The sequence below is a fragment of the Ananas comosus genome, linkage group 16 (assembly GCF_001540865.1).
Source record: "Ananas comosus cultivar F153 linkage group 16, ASM154086v1, whole genome shotgun sequence".
NCBI classification, from domain to species: domain Eukaryota; kingdom Viridiplantae; phylum Streptophyta; class Magnoliopsida; order Poales; family Bromeliaceae; genus Ananas; species Ananas comosus.
In genome coordinates this window covers 8,444,756-8,459,913 of record NC_033636.1, presented here as the reverse complement: position 1 = coordinate 8,459,913, position 15,158 = coordinate 8,444,756, and the positions used below count along the sequence as shown (strand labels likewise).

The 15,158-nt window shown below is 37.1% G+C and overlaps 3 protein-coding genes across 7 annotated transcripts in view; 2 read left to right on the top strand and 1 right to left on the bottom strand.

Annotated features, from left to right (window-relative positions):
• On the top strand, positions 3,127–3,609 carry LOC109722107 (extensin-2-like). Its single transcript, XM_020249992.1, has one exon. It carries the CDS (start codon positions 3,127–3,129, stop codon positions 3,607–3,609), a length of 483 nt encoding a protein of 160 aa, XP_020105581.1.
• On the bottom strand, positions 4,293–7,952 carry LOC109722643 (chaperone protein DnaJ-like). Of its 2 annotated transcripts, XR_002219512.1 has the most exons (6): positions 7,690–7,952; positions 7,111–7,198; positions 6,749–6,828; positions 6,519–6,575; positions 6,060–6,178; positions 4,723–4,860 (listed from the first exon to the last, which is right to left on the bottom strand). XR_002219512.1 is itself a non-coding variant. In XM_020250752.1 (5 exons), the coding sequence occupies exons 1-5, from the start codon at positions 7,798–7,800 to the stop codon at positions 4,546–4,548; spliced, it is 651 nt and encodes a 216-aa protein (XP_020106341.1). In that variant the 5' UTR covers positions 7,801–7,949; the 3' UTR covers positions 4,293–4,545. The 2 variants fall into 2 exon arrangements, 1 of the variants encoding a protein (XP_020106341.1); XM_020250752.1 differs by lacking the exon at positions 6,060–6,178 and having other exon boundaries at positions 4,293–4,860; positions 7,690–7,949.
• LOC109722183 overlaps positions 10,872–15,158 on the top strand; it is a 24,629-nt gene continuing 20,342 nt past the window's right edge. Inside the window, exons 1-3 of one of the 4 annotated variants that reach the window (XR_002219401.1) lie at positions 10,872–10,969; positions 11,003–12,122; positions 15,093–15,127. Coding sequence is in view for 2 of the 4 variants with exons in the window: in XM_020250104.1 (XP_020105693.1) it covers positions 10,929–10,969; positions 11,003–12,065 (1,104 nt within the window). In the remaining 2 variants the exon portion in view is untranslated. The other 3 variants (XR_002219402.1, XM_020250104.1, XM_020250105.1) reach the window with 3 other exon arrangements.

Genomic DNA, 15,158 nt, shown 5'->3' with positions numbered 1-15,158 from the left:
AATTTTGGATGGTTGAAATTAAAGTACTACAAATATGATATAAGTGTAAGATTATAATTGATTCATGCATATAGTCATCGATCGTTCAGTGAGTTAAATAATAAAATATTCGTTTGGATGGTTAAATTGAGAATAATGCAAGGAAAAAAGAAATTGAAATTGCTCAGGCAAATGGTGGTGCACCTGGTGCAGGGAATAATTCATTCATTAAGAGCTTTAGAATTTCCAGGTCAAGACCTGCTTTTTGGGTCATGGGATTAATCCACAACTTTGGACACTTATATTGAATGGTTATGGTTTAGTCAATCAAAAATTTTTCTTTTGACCCAAGCATATTATATAGAGTTCAAGTCAAGTTATTTCTTTTGAATTTAATCACAGGAAGTTGTTGGGATCTGTAAATTATTAACTCATGATGGCTGACTGACATACTGCAAAAGATTAGCTATCTAGAGTTTCTGCAGAAGTGCTTTTTTCTACAACAGCCTTTTCTACTATAGCTTTATACTGTATATTACACAGTACATAGGCAAAATTTTTGACGGTCCTGCTCTCGGACCTTGAGATTATCTTTTTTTTCTTTGCTTATTTCTCAGAGTAAAAGAGTTTTTGGAGAAGTCAAGATCTAGAGATAAATAAGAGCTTATAAGATTTGATTGATTTCCTGTATATTTACCCCTCAATTATATAACATTACAAAATAATCCTACAAAGTTGGTATTTATAATACATACTGCACAAATGTCCTACAAAAATTACACAAATAAAAATGTATTGCATATATATGTTTGTTTCTTCCATAAATATTATTGAAACGTTAGCGCGTGCTGCGAATGCATAAACAAACACCAATTTTGTGGACGTATTGATGTAATTTCATATATTTGTAGGGGTATATATTCAAATTCCCAATCAAATTTGATGGCATGTATTTTGAAGCTTATAATTAAGGATTATTTCTGCAATTTTGAAAATTATTAAGGGTTAATTTTGCAATTAAGCAATAAAGATGATGATCAAAATGATGAGGAATGTGGGCTTAATTATAGTTTACCATACTTTCGAATTCTTTTCATTTGTTATATTATACTATTTATTCTTTCATAATATATTATCATCAAACTATCAACTTTTTTATCAATATTGATTCAAAGTTATTATGTATTATGGAATCTAAATACCTAATCTTTGCCCTTGTTTAGATAATGCCAATAATGTCACTTAGTTTGGTACCAAAGAAAAAAAAAAATTTATCTTTTTTTTTAAAATTTTTAAGTCCAAGATAGTGGATATTGACAAAAATGACACAGCACATATATAGTATTAGTATGCTAATTGAGATAAGAGAAATATAACTACTCTCTTATATAACTACTCAACCATTTTATTTCTCTTCATTTTTCTCAATTAGGAAGATACCACCTGCTCCATGTTGAGGACCAACCCAACATTTCCCTTGATGAAGCAATATAATTGTGTATAATTGTGTATATGGAGCAAAATCATTTTATACCATGTTACTTTAAAAATTTTGCATAATTTGGGATTATTTATGGGATAAAGTGAATACTAGCTAGGCATTGTATTGAAATGTCATTTTGGTCCTGCTGTAGAGTGCAATATTTTGTTACGTGCATACATGTTATTTGAGTAGAGCTGTGTTAAGAGAATTACATACCAAATATGTAGAAATTTCGAATTAAAGTTTTTGCTTTTGTGCCATAAAATCTTGTGATAATAGAAATGTAGTTTTCTGAGATATAACAAGGTTCACTCTTGTATTTGTTTCTCGTCAAAAAATCCTTTCCTACTCATATTTTTATTGCCATTTTTTCTAATTACTCGCATAAAAACTTAATGTGATTATCAAGTTATGTACTTAGGCTCAATAAATTTTGAATTTTAAACTATTGAACTACTCTTTACTTAATTGTTGTCATTAATTAACACAAAAATCAACTAATCATTGAATGAAATATTACATGCCTTATTATCCAACGGTGTCGGCGGTATAATTAAATTTTTTTTGTATGATCCTTTCCGTATAATGAACGCTTAACTTTTACGTATAATTTGCATGCGATTAATGTAATATATATTAATTAATAAAAATTAGTTAGTGATGCTTATAAAGGTCCTTATTATTAATACCAACTCATTAAAATAGTAAGCCCTACAAGTTGTTACTAATTAAAAGTAGAGTTTAGTTTCGATCAAGGGTCTACTAATAGATTAATTACTCTAATAATCGTGCATCTATTTATTTTATTACAACTCATGCAACTAATAAAAAATTATGGTTGGTTTAATTAACTAGTGATTTTATTTAGTGTAATGTCCTGTGTTAATTACTACCCTCTTCACCTAATCAAAGATTATGGTTTATATAAATTACTGCTTTGAGCTTATTTGGTCAAGACAAAAAAAAAGTAAAAATGTATTAAATTCACCTCAACTATCACCCTTTTGGATCGTATTATCTAGCCTTTAAAAATTTTGATTTTACTACCTAACTTTTTATTTGATTTGAGTAAATTAGTGACCTTTAACTTCAAACTTTGAACGGATCATTTACCTTTACAGATTTAGTTAATATATTTTATACAATTTATGTGATTATAAATCAATTAAAATAAGTAACTATTTTAAATTTTATATTGAAAGAACGATCAAATTATTTAAATCAAACAAATTGAAAGGTTAGATTAAGTAGTCGAATTAAAATGGTCTCTAGGTTAGGTTAGTTTTATACATCTTTACCCAAAAGAAGAACTATTTAGTGGTTGATAAAGTTGTTTAGTGGATTAAAAAAAGCAAAGTTTTCATGTTTTCATGGCTAGGATATGTACAAGTTAAAATAAGCACTACCTACTAACAAAATTTAATCAGATTCAATAAATATAGTCTTTTTGACCTTCGAAATATAAATAGTTTTGTTAATATTATTTTTCTCTACAATATTATATTTTATAGAAAATGTTATGGAGTGACAAAAAAAATACTAATGTGATCACTTGAATAGTATATAGATGAGTATGTAGATGTGCACAAAGTGTTGTGCATATATACATTTGCTCCTTTTTATACATGCTATTCCAATACATCTCTAGAGCAACTTATACAAACATGGCTCTCCAGTACTTGCACCAATTCCTCACATTCAAACTCATATCCTTTGTTCTTCTTCTATTCTTCTATGCACACTCTCCTCCGGTATCCGCAGCTTATTCGCCTCCTGAATGCCCGTACCCGTGTCTACCGCCGCCCGCATCCACCGTAACTTACCAATCGCCACCGCCGCCACCGCCGCAGGTTGTTTACAGTTACTCTTACTCTCCTCCGCGCCCGGGAGCGGGGGATAATGGTTATTACTATTATTATCCTCCACCGTCGTCGCCGTCAACATCAGGCTATGTACCTTCTCCTCCTACTTTCTACACTTACATTGCAGCTCCTCCGCCCCCGAACCCGATCCTGCCGTGGTATCCGTTCTACTACAAGTTCCCGCCGCCGCCTCTGTCCTCGGCGGTGGCTCCTTCGAGGATTCATGTGCATGGTGCATTCTCTGTGGCTTTACCGATCGTGTTAGCAGTTATGTTTTTACTTTGATAAGATGCATGTTGGATTTATTTGGGGAAATATCGCAGGGTTTTTTTTTTTTTTTTTTTTTCTCTTTTTTTTCTAGTTTCCATGTGCTGTAGCTTTTGCCCTATGGTTGATTTGTGTTACCTTATAAGAATATTTGGTAAAATTGTACATTTACTTTGTTTGAATGATTACAATATGATTGATTACTACATACATGCTATTAACTCTTGTATAGTATAGAAGACCACCACACCTGCTCTCACTTTACACTAACCCAACTACTGCTCATAATTCACCTACCCTAACCAATAAAAATAAGCAGGTGGTGGACTTTAAATGAGCTCCTGCAACGTTTCTATTTGGCTTGGCTTCTGTTTTTATTTTCAGTAAGAGCCATTTACAATAAATAACAGTACTGCTATACCTAATACCAATAGCAAGTGCAAGATAAGACCACAAATCACTCAGCAAAAATGCAAACCTCTCTCATTACAGTACCAAAGGTCGAAAAATTTGACGAAATGAACCGAATCTGGTCCACACCAGGATTCGATCCTTTCATCAGATACGGATATGGATCCAAATTTTGAATCTAAACTATCTTCGTTACTGATTAATCAGCGAGGCATACCCGCGTCTGCGCTGCTCAAATAGCACTTCATTAACCAACTTTAACACAGTGAATTCGCACATAAGAGATGTTCTAAATAGAAAACAGCAGAAAACTTGAGTTATAGATTACTAACAGATCAATCTTATTTTCCAGTGTCTCAACATGCTCTTTTCAGCAAAGCTGGATGCACTACCCGCAATTCAAACATCCACACAATCAGTACAAGAACAGCAAGTTTACAGAGGCAAGTGCAATCAACAGTTTTCATTTACATGCAGGGTCCGACGTACTTCGCGACACTTGAGAATGAAATTCTCATCCTCCTGCCTTCTAGTGCAGAAATCTTAGCAAAACGAAGCGTGCCCGAACATATCAACCCCAGACACATGCGAACTCGACCACCACCTGGTCGTTGCATCATTTCTGTCGCAGTGCCTCTTCGGGTTTGTAGAAGCTCCTCTGCCGTCGAAGCAATAGGTAGCAGGTCTCTTGGGGATTGTAGAAGCCCCTCTGCCGCCAAAGCAATAGGTGGCAGGTCTCTTGGGGTTTGTAGAAGCCCCTTTGCCGCCGAAGCAATAGGTAGGAGGTTGAGTTGGGGCGAAACTCTGGGCCATTTCATCCAACATCCGCTGGAGATCTTCAATGCTGCACTGGGTCTCCTATAAAGCGCGTCAAACAATGACAAAGCAAAATTTAGGCCCTCTAGATAATACCAGTAATATCACAACTATAGTAATTACAAAAAAAAGAGGCGCAATGAAACCAAAAAAAAAAAATCCATTTCCTTCAGCCTTAAATGGCGTTCATCTCTACGGCACCAAAAATGCTGAGCATCCCTACAAAACTATCTAGCGGACGAGTTTCTTACAATGCGGGGTAGGAGTAATCTAGAGCTTGTAAAAGAAATTCAAAGGAAAACTGTAAAAAAGAATCAAAATGGAAAAGGCATGCATTTGTCTCTACATCCTTCAAAAAGATCACGTAACATCCAAAATAGTCCATGCTTGAAAATAATGTGCTCGGTTAGGATCCAAATCCAAGCTCTGGTTAACAGGGGCCTTATCTTTTTTCTAAACTTTAAAAATTTCCTTCAGCAATATGTAACTTGATGAATAACAACAACTCTACCCATATCCTAGGAGTCTTCGACTGCTTTCATGCCTACTAATTTTTGCATAGTTCAGAGATATATTATACAGAAATTTCTCGTCTCATCTTCAGTTGTTTTGTTATGTGGGGAAAGTAAGGTAGAAGAACTTTCAGGGCAGGAACAAACACAAAATTGGGTTAAGGCTCCCATTTTCAAATCACCTTTGACCATCTAATTAATGTTCAATTTGCACTCCAGATTAAAATGCAATTTAAATTATTTAAGATAAATAAATAGAACGAGTTTATACAAGATAGTTCTGAAAGAGCATATATTATATATCAGATTGACTGAATAAAAGTTCTAAACATTTTTGCCACCAATAAATGAGTTGAAAATGTAAGTTGGGTTATTCGATAGTCATGCAAGCACGCAATGTTTTAGCGAGTCACAAGCAATATCCAACAATGGGCTTATTTGGCCCAGAAGAGCAGCCCACTTGCGGGCTGCACCTCTCATCTATTTGAGCAAGGTCCACTTTTTAAGCTTCCTCAAAAACCACGAGCAATGCAGCCACCGAACACCTACAGTATGGGTGCAGTGCTTAGTCTAAGTCTAAATCGCTAAACCATGTCGGCACTTTCCTTCTGCCTCAAAAAAACCTTCTGCCTCAATTTTTTTTGAGGAAAGTCCTCTCATCTCGATCATCTCTTTGCATGTTTAAAACGTGAATTCATTGTTGAACATGCTTGTGGAGAATGCACTCACCACTTCCTGCTCAAGGCAGGATGCACACCGGGAAGCCACGCCTCAGGAACAAGGGTATCGTGATATCATCTAACTCGCTACCCAGTGGTGGTCGTAAACATCAGCTTTTGCAATGGTTACTGCACTCGAAAAAGAGTTCAAAACAAAGGAGTAGGTAGAAAAGATGGTTTATATTAACTTATCAATCCAAGTTGAAGCCTGTATGTAAGATACACAATAAAGGCACATCATTCCTATGTTATTTGGTGGTTATTTATCGCATTATACGTTTAAACTTCAAGTCATCTAAAATCTGAAAACTACATGCAACAATGTAAAAGACAATATTAAGTGTGAGAAACAACAGCATTACAACTATAATGATTTGATTTGAATAATAATCCCTATAGAAGCCCCTCTAGTTAACATCATGTGGTCCCATACGATGACAGGAACAGGTTTGAAGTATTCGAAATTTACCTCTCTCCTCACGGTAGCCATGAGCGACAGCATTTCCTGCATGAAGTCGTGAAATCCCTGCAAAGGAACAAGCACGAAAGTAGAAGGTCAAATTCCACTACGACCAACCAACCAGCCTCGACCGAACATCAATTTAAGTGCATTAACGGTACCTAATTGCTCTTTCCTACAAAAACAGGTATGTGTAAGCCGCAGATTCAAACTCGGTTAAAATGCACAAGATTTCTTACCTCAACCTCCTCCTCCTCGTCTTGAACCGGATCATATAAGCCTGCGTCATACAATGCCCTCCTCTTCTGATCCGATAACACTGCCACAGTGCAAAACAAAACAAAATATTATATGACAATTCCCCTCAACATTCAATCATCGTGATTTGAATTATTCTCTTAAAATTCAATAGAAATTTTTTAAAATTACCGCCTTTACTTGGTATTTGCTGTTAACAGCTAACACAATCCGCCACTAAAAGTTAAATTTAGGGAAATCACTGTTTACATTCAATAAACTCTCCAACTAATGGATGAAAATGACTTAAATAATACCAAAAAAAAAATGTTAATTCCCCCCCAAGTAGTTAATTGTTAATTACCTTGGTAAGCCTCTTGTATAAGCTGAAACCTCCTCTTCGCCTCATCCACCATGAACGGCTCCCTCCCATTCCTATCCGGGTGCCATCTCTGCTTATAATTACCCATTAATCAACAATTAATGCCGATCAACTTTAATTAAACTAATCCCCTCGGATTAATAAGCTACTATGTTTCCATAAACTGTAACCCTCCATACTATGATTAAGGTAAAATTAAAAAAAAAAAAAGCATTGAGATCCCCTCAACTTTTGAATTTTTTGGAGTTTAAGTGATTTTAGCGAAAATACATCAGGGGTTTTACCTAATCGATTGACAAATTAATCAAATTTAATAGTTTAAACTCGGTTAATTACCTTCTTCTAGCTAATCAAACCAAAAAATTTGACAAAAATTTAGCTTAATTACCCATTAAAAACTCAAATAAAAGAAATCAAGAGCTAAAGAAAGAAACAATCAATCTGTCTCAAAATGCTTTCCATACAACTTTTACCTCTAATCAACGACATAAACAAAAATTGAATCATCCAAATTAGGGGAAGAGAGAGAGAAAGAGAGAGAGAGAGCTCGGGATCACCAACCATGGCGAGTCTCCGATAAGCGGCGCGGATCTCCGCGCGGGAGGCGTCGGCGGCGACGCCGAGCACGGCGTAGTACGATCTGGGCCGTCCGTTGCGCTGCTCCGTCCCCATCCGTGGCGTTGTATCCTGCAACTACGATCGCTATCGCCATTGTCGCCCTGCGTTGCGACGTATATATAGAGGAAGAGGAGGAGGAGGAGGCGAAAATATCTCGTCCCGAGGGGATTAAGGCGGGAGAGAGAAGAAGGATGGGGAAGGTTCGGATCGGGAAGGTTCGGATCGGAAGGTTCTAGAGGCTCGAGGAGGGCGAATAGCAGGTGACGTGGCGTGGCTTCGGAAGATATTTTTGGCGCATGGGTGATGGGGATTTCCGAGTCGGCGAGTCGGCGAGTCCGACTCGCCGAGTCACCGCCTTCGACCACAGTTGATCTGCTTGACTGCTTCTATGGCTTCGTTTGGAATTACGGAGAGATTGCGTTACGTACAGTAAAAATATACGTTGAAAAAATATTCTATTTCTTTTCATACGGCGTTTCGCATATTACGATGAGTCAGTTACGATATATTTTTTACGGCCCATCGAAAAATGCACAAGAATATTTTTATATATTTTTTTCTAAACTCTACTTTATCTAATAACGTTAGATAAGTCTCAATACCAAACTAAGCTTATGTCATAGTTGGGGCACTACGGGTAAAAATAGTATAAATAAACTCCGATCGAAATAAAAAATTAGTGATCAACGTATATATTCGTATTTGTATTCATATTTAAAAAAATAAACAAAATATACATGTAAATATAATTTTTCTAAAAAATTTGATGTTATTCAACTATTAATATATATAGTAGAGAGAGAATTTTTATTGAATAAAATATAATCGTGTAAAGTTTGAACGCAAGTATAAATTTTTAATTATATAATTATATGTATTATTCGCTCTAATTTTAGTTTATATAGACAAGTGTTTGAATACAAATTTGTATTAAAAAAAATATGAATGCGAAAATGGTGATGTCAAAAAATCCGATCTGTTTTCGACCTTGTCTTAAAGCAATTATTTTAAAATATATATATATATATATATATATATATATATATATATATATATAGGTATTACGCTATTTTAGGGGTGAAACTGGGCCGGGCTTGGGTCGAATAATACTATGCCCAAGCCTGGCCCAAGAGAAAATGTTGGGCTTTGGGTCGGGCTTTTATCTAATTTTGTTGGAAAATTAAGGCCTGGCAAAGCCCAAACCCAATGCCTAATACTCATCGGGCTTTGTGAAGACCCAGTTTATACATTTATCATATAATACATAAATACTTTTATTTGTATAATAATATGTACCATATATTTACTCATAGATATGTATAATTAATTAATTATAAATAATAATACTATTTAATATATCCNGGGCCGGGCTTGGGTCGGGTAATACTATGCCCAAGCCCGGCCCAAAAGAAAATGTTGGGCTTCGGGTCAAGCTTTTACCCAATTTTATTTGAAAATTAAGGCCCGGCCCAAGCCCAAGCCTAATGCCAAATACCCATCCGGCTTTGTGAAGGCCCATTTTATACATTTATCATATAATACATAAACACTTTTATTTTATTTGTATAATAATAATAATATGTACCATATATTTACTCATAGATATGTATAATTAATTAATTATAAATAATAATACTATTTAATATATCCTAATATGGAACTAAATATTTTGTTAATATATAATATATCCTCATATATATATAAGTATATACCATTAATAACACATATACTATATATGATATATTATATAATTTATTCTTTTTATAAATAAATATTATATATATAATTAAATATTTTATTTTAATAATTAATATATCGGGCTTTTAGGTCGGGCTCGGGCCGGGATTGGACATGCCCAAATAGGCCCAAAATTTTTTCAGACCTAAATTTTGAAGTCCGGCCCAAATCCAAAGTTAAATTTTTAACACCCAAACCCCGGCCCAAACATGGCCCATCGAGCCGGGCCTTATTTAGGCTCGGACCCAGTTCCACCCCTACGGTATTTGCTTCGTTTATTTCATTTAGAAATAAACTTAGCTGAAAATGTGAATCAGGATTCGAACTTGGGACCTCGACTTCATGCGTGTTTTAAATGTGAACGCGTGTACTAATAAATGGCGGGTGTTGCTTTTCACCAATGTGATTTGGGTGCTAAAATTTGATCTTCTTTGCTAACGCAAAATAAAGAGAGAATATTTTGGAAAATAAATAAAATTACTTATAGCTCCCTGCATAGATCAAGGTTGCAGAGCATAAATAATATTTTAAATTGATTAAAAAGATAAAAGTTGTACAAAGACTTAATAACCTTTAGCAATATTACTGCAAGGCATCTGAACTACTAATTTTGGAAAATAGAAAATTTTTTTTCCTTAAATTTTATCAAATATTTTAATAAGTTTTTCTTTTCAAATTAAAATTACTAATTATATAGTTATTTTTTTGAGAAAATTTTATAGTTATTTTGATCATTTATATTAGATATAATATTGTAACGCTTTAAATATAAAGAAGAAATCTATTTTGTTTATTATGTGATACAGAAAAAGTAACAAAAATAAAAAAAGAATAAACTATATTTTTCAATTCCCATACATCATAACTAGCGCAAATATGTTTTTTTTTTAGTAAAAAATATGTGCAAAACTCCCGGAAAAGGTTAATGATTTATAAATATACGCCTAAACTTTTAACTAGCGCAAATATGTTTTTTTTTTAGTAAAAAATTGTATACAAGACATGCAATGGAGAATGCTTTTTAATTAGTAACTTTGCTTATGAATAGAAAACTCTTATTCTATTTCATAAAGTTCATAAAATTTAATTGCTCTATTTAAAAGTTTAGGCGTATATTTATAAATCATTAACCTTTTCCGGGAGTTTTGCACATTTTTTTTATTAAAAATTTTATAATATAAATATTTTTGAGAGAAATATGTATTAATTAACTATATCTGGTACAGTAGATTAAGAATTTAATAGTTGTTACGTGAAGTCACTGTAGGGAAAAATCATATTAAGAACTATCTAGCCGTCCGATTGAGGGCGAGTATTCGTTCCCGAATCTTAAAGACATCATCCTCATCCCCCTCTCTCTCTCTCTCTCTCTCTCTCTCTCTCTCTCTCTGCATCAAAAGTCCAACCTCTCTGTACCGACCCACCCAAGCACGAGCGCTTCGATCATGTCGTCCTCTTCCTCCCCTCCAAAACCCTCCCCCTACCTCCTCCTCCTCCTCCTCTTCCTCCTCTTCGCCTCCCTCCTCCTCCTCCTCTTCCTCCTCTCGCCGGAGCCCTCCGCCGGCGCAGGCGGAGGCCGCGGTCGCCACGTCATCACCTTCGCCATCGCCGGCGACGTGCCCAGCGGCCTCGCCTGGGACCCCACAGCCCAGCACTTCCTCGTCGGCTCCCTCCTCCGCCCCTCCGTCTCCTCCGTCTCCGACGCCGGCGTCGTCGAGGAGCTCGTCTCCGACCCCTCCGTCCCCCCCTCCTCCCCCGCCCTCGCCCTCGCCGTCGACGCCCCCCGCCGCCGCCTCCTTGTCGCCCTCGCCCGCCCCGCCGCCCTCGCCTCCTACGACCTCCGCTCCCCGCGCCCCCACCGCCGCATCTTCGCCGCCCCGCTCCCCGACCCCTCCGCCGTCCCCGGCGCCGTCGACGTCGACCCCGCCACCGGCGACGCCTTCGTCACCGGGGGTGGCGTGGTCTGGAAGGTCGACGCGCGGGGGATCCCCTCCGTCCTCTCCCAATCCCCGATCTACGGATCCGGAGCGCTCGGAGGGGCGGCACACGTCAGCCGCGGGTTCCTCCTCGCGGCGCAAGGTAGCACGGGGAGGGTGTTCAAGGTGGACGCCGAGGACGGGGCGGCGAGGGAGGTGCTCGGCGGCGGCGGCGGGGGGGCGAAGGCGCTCGCGGCGGAGGCGATTGCGGTGGCGGTGCAGAGCGACGGATCGGCGGTGGTTGCGGGGGGAGGGAGGGTGCGGTGGCTGAAGAGCGGGGACGGGTGGGGGGAGGCGGCGGTGTACGACGAGGCGATGGTGGAGGGGGGAGTGGCAAGAGGTGCGGCGGTGCGCGAGGGGAACCGCGCCTACGTGCTCGTGACGCCACCGCCGAATGCGGAGGAGAATGGTAATTTGGGAATTGGAGATGATGGGGGCAATAATGGCGGAAAGAGGTATAGGATAGAGGAGGTTGTGTGGGCGAAGGAGGAGGAAGGGGAGATGGTGTGGGCATTTGTGTTGGTGGGACTAGGGCTTGCTTATTTCGTGTACTGGAGGTTTCAGATGGGGCAGTTGGTGAACAACATGAACAAGAAGAGGGCTTGAGAGAGAAGAACAGCTAAAGAGATAAGCATCTCTGTCCCTCTCTCTCTCTCTCTCTCTGAAAATCTCTCTTAGATTTTGTATGTGTACTACTTTGATTAACTGTATATTAAATAATTTTGGTTTGTTTGTGATAGGAGATAAAATCTTTTGATTAACATGATAATCATGGTATTCGATCTCTTTGTTGGTAAATGTAGCTTTTGTTTCTCTGATGGCTAAATTTAGCTTGAATTAAAGAGGAATTGTTCTTGCTTAATCTTCTAAATTCACTTGCAATGCTTATCATTGATGAATATGCAACTTGTGTAATGGAGTCAGTTAGTGCTTTCGCAGTTGTGCTGTTTGAGTAGAGCATTCGGGAAGTGATCCAAACTTTGTAATTTGCATCAATTGAACAGCTTCAGAGAGAAGCAGAACCAGAGCTTGGGTTTCGGAAGCCCATTTTAAATCTTGATTCTGTTGGTTAGGAAAATTCCCACTTCTACTTGGCAAGTATGTGACTTGTTCTGAAAGGCTAAAAGCGCAAAACTAAACAGTGGGAGAACTTGTTATTCACATATTAAAGTTCGAGAAGAACATCCCATTGTTGAACTAATCAATCACAATTAAAATAGTGCCTCACCGAGGTGAGAAAGGTTGTAAGCCTTAATTATCAATTTAGAATCATTTTCTAGTTGACAATAGTAAACCTAAAGTATGGACAAACATTGGTTGCTCTTATTGTGACATCCTTGTTAGATATTGATTTTTTTTTTTTTTGAGAGAACCTTGTTAAATATTGATGAAATACAGATTTACACCGATGAGCTGAATANACTGATTTCAATGTCTTTGCTCACTGTATAAGACCAACCATTTCCTAATCTCCAGAAACAGCAAGTAAATTGCTTACACCTTGCTTACCAAACCGAGAAACTTTTTCAGAGTTATGATCTGCTTGGAACAAACTTTGCTGGTGAGTCCATCTGTGCTACAATTCATACTCAATGTGCTGATCCAAAGTAAGTTTAAGATTCTGTTACCATCCTTAGTCGAAGTCAATTTCGCAGTCCAACGTGATCCTGTCTTACTATAGTGAATCTATAAATACACTCATTGTGACATCCTTGTTAGATATTGATTTTTTTTTTTTTTGAGAGAACCTTGTTAAATATTGATGAAATACAGATTTACACCGATGAGCTGAATAATATATTTTGGAGATTGATAAATCTTGTGCATGGTGTTTGATAACCTAGTCTCCATAATGTGATAGCATTAGTAATTAGTCACAATGAGTGTATTTATAGATTCACTATAGTAAGACAGGATCACGTTGGACTGCGAAATTGACTTCGACTAAGGATGGTAACAGAATCTTAAACTTACTTTGGATCAGCACATTGAGTATGAATTGTAGCACAGATGGACTCACCAGCAAAGTTTGTTCCAAGCAGATCATAACTCTGAAAAAGTTTCTCGGTTTGGTAAGCAAGGTGTAAGCAATTTACTTGCTGTTTCTGGAGATTAGGAAATGGTTGGTCTTATACAGTGAGCAAAGACATTGAAATCAGTTTAACTCTTCGTATGAGATGGACAACAACTATTTGTTAGTGAACTGCCGCTTAACAGTATTAGTAGCCCCTCCCAAGTGCATGATCAATATGAAATGCGTGTATAATGAAGTGTTGAATGTATTAGATGGATTTAGGAAACCTGTAGGCATTGATCCATTAGATTAATCACAAAATGTATCACAAGGTTAAGTATATCAGCATGTGGAGTATAAACACTGCTTAAATCTTCAGAAGACCTTGCATCTGGGAGATGCTGACAAATTCTAGGGTTCTCATGAAGCAACAAGGGAATAAAGAGATGGAGTGTAACTTCTCAACGGCTGTGGCGGCGACCAACCATCGCGATCGCTATAAATCAGCAGCAAAGCATGAGGTCGACGCATGGTTCCGAGGGACGCAACCCTGTACAAGAATTAAGAGCAGAATGACAAAAAGATTGGGAGAGAGGAAGTAAAAGAGCCATTTCATGTTAGTAATTATCATAGAAGTATCTAAGTTCATCATATTATTATATCACTTTGTCAACTCAAGTAGTTTTCAAGTCTATGGAAGGAACTCAGAGTTGGACCTCAAATACAGTTGCCACCTGCAAATCCCTTTAAAATCACTAATCAATGCCTATGGAAAAGTCAGATAAGTAATTAATAACTAATATTAATACCAATAAGTTGTCTTAAGAACACAAATCCAACTAGTACTCTGTGTTTTATATTTTCCTTCTTTTTTCTTCTGGCAGGTTCTATATATAATGGATTTGTGATCAGATCACATACTTGTTGATTAAGAATTATAAGAAAATTATTATACACAAAATCATCCAGCAATCCAACTAGTTAACATCTTGACATTGTGGTATATCATCTGAAGCATGACCCATGTTTCTCTCTCTCTCTTGATGATTGATGATTAAATCTATTTGCATTTATCATGGATTATGATTATGCTTAGTGTCCCTTTTTTTTGGGACATATTTTCAGACATTGATGAGGGACCATGAGGCTGGAATGCCTCATGTAAATCTTAACATCTTATTGCTAAAGCTTATCCACCTACATCAGCTAGAAAATGAGTGTTGAGTTAAAATACTAATTAATAAGATTATCCTTTTCAGTTTCAACGTTCTGATAAATTTCTTACTAAAAAAAAGTTAAAACTTTTTGATGAACGACTATTATTTATGAACACTAGTTCTCTTCTCACACTAAAATACAAACTCTCCATCAGCCATGCAATTTTACATGTTTATAGGCTTATATACGCAAAAAAAAAAAAAAAAAAAAAAAAATACAATCCTTTACATATGCATATCCGGCCACTTCTTTTTCATTATTATTATTATTATTATTTCTGTGTTTCTCCTGTCTAAAGAACCGGTCCAAGCAACAACCTTCTCATATTTGTGGGGGTGTTTCTCATTTATTCTTCTACACACACTTCGATCACCTTAGCCTCTTATACGCATCTCAAGAGACTCTCTCTCTCTCTCTCTCTCTCTCTCTCTCTCTCTCTCTCTCTCTCCCTCTTACAACTACCTAGG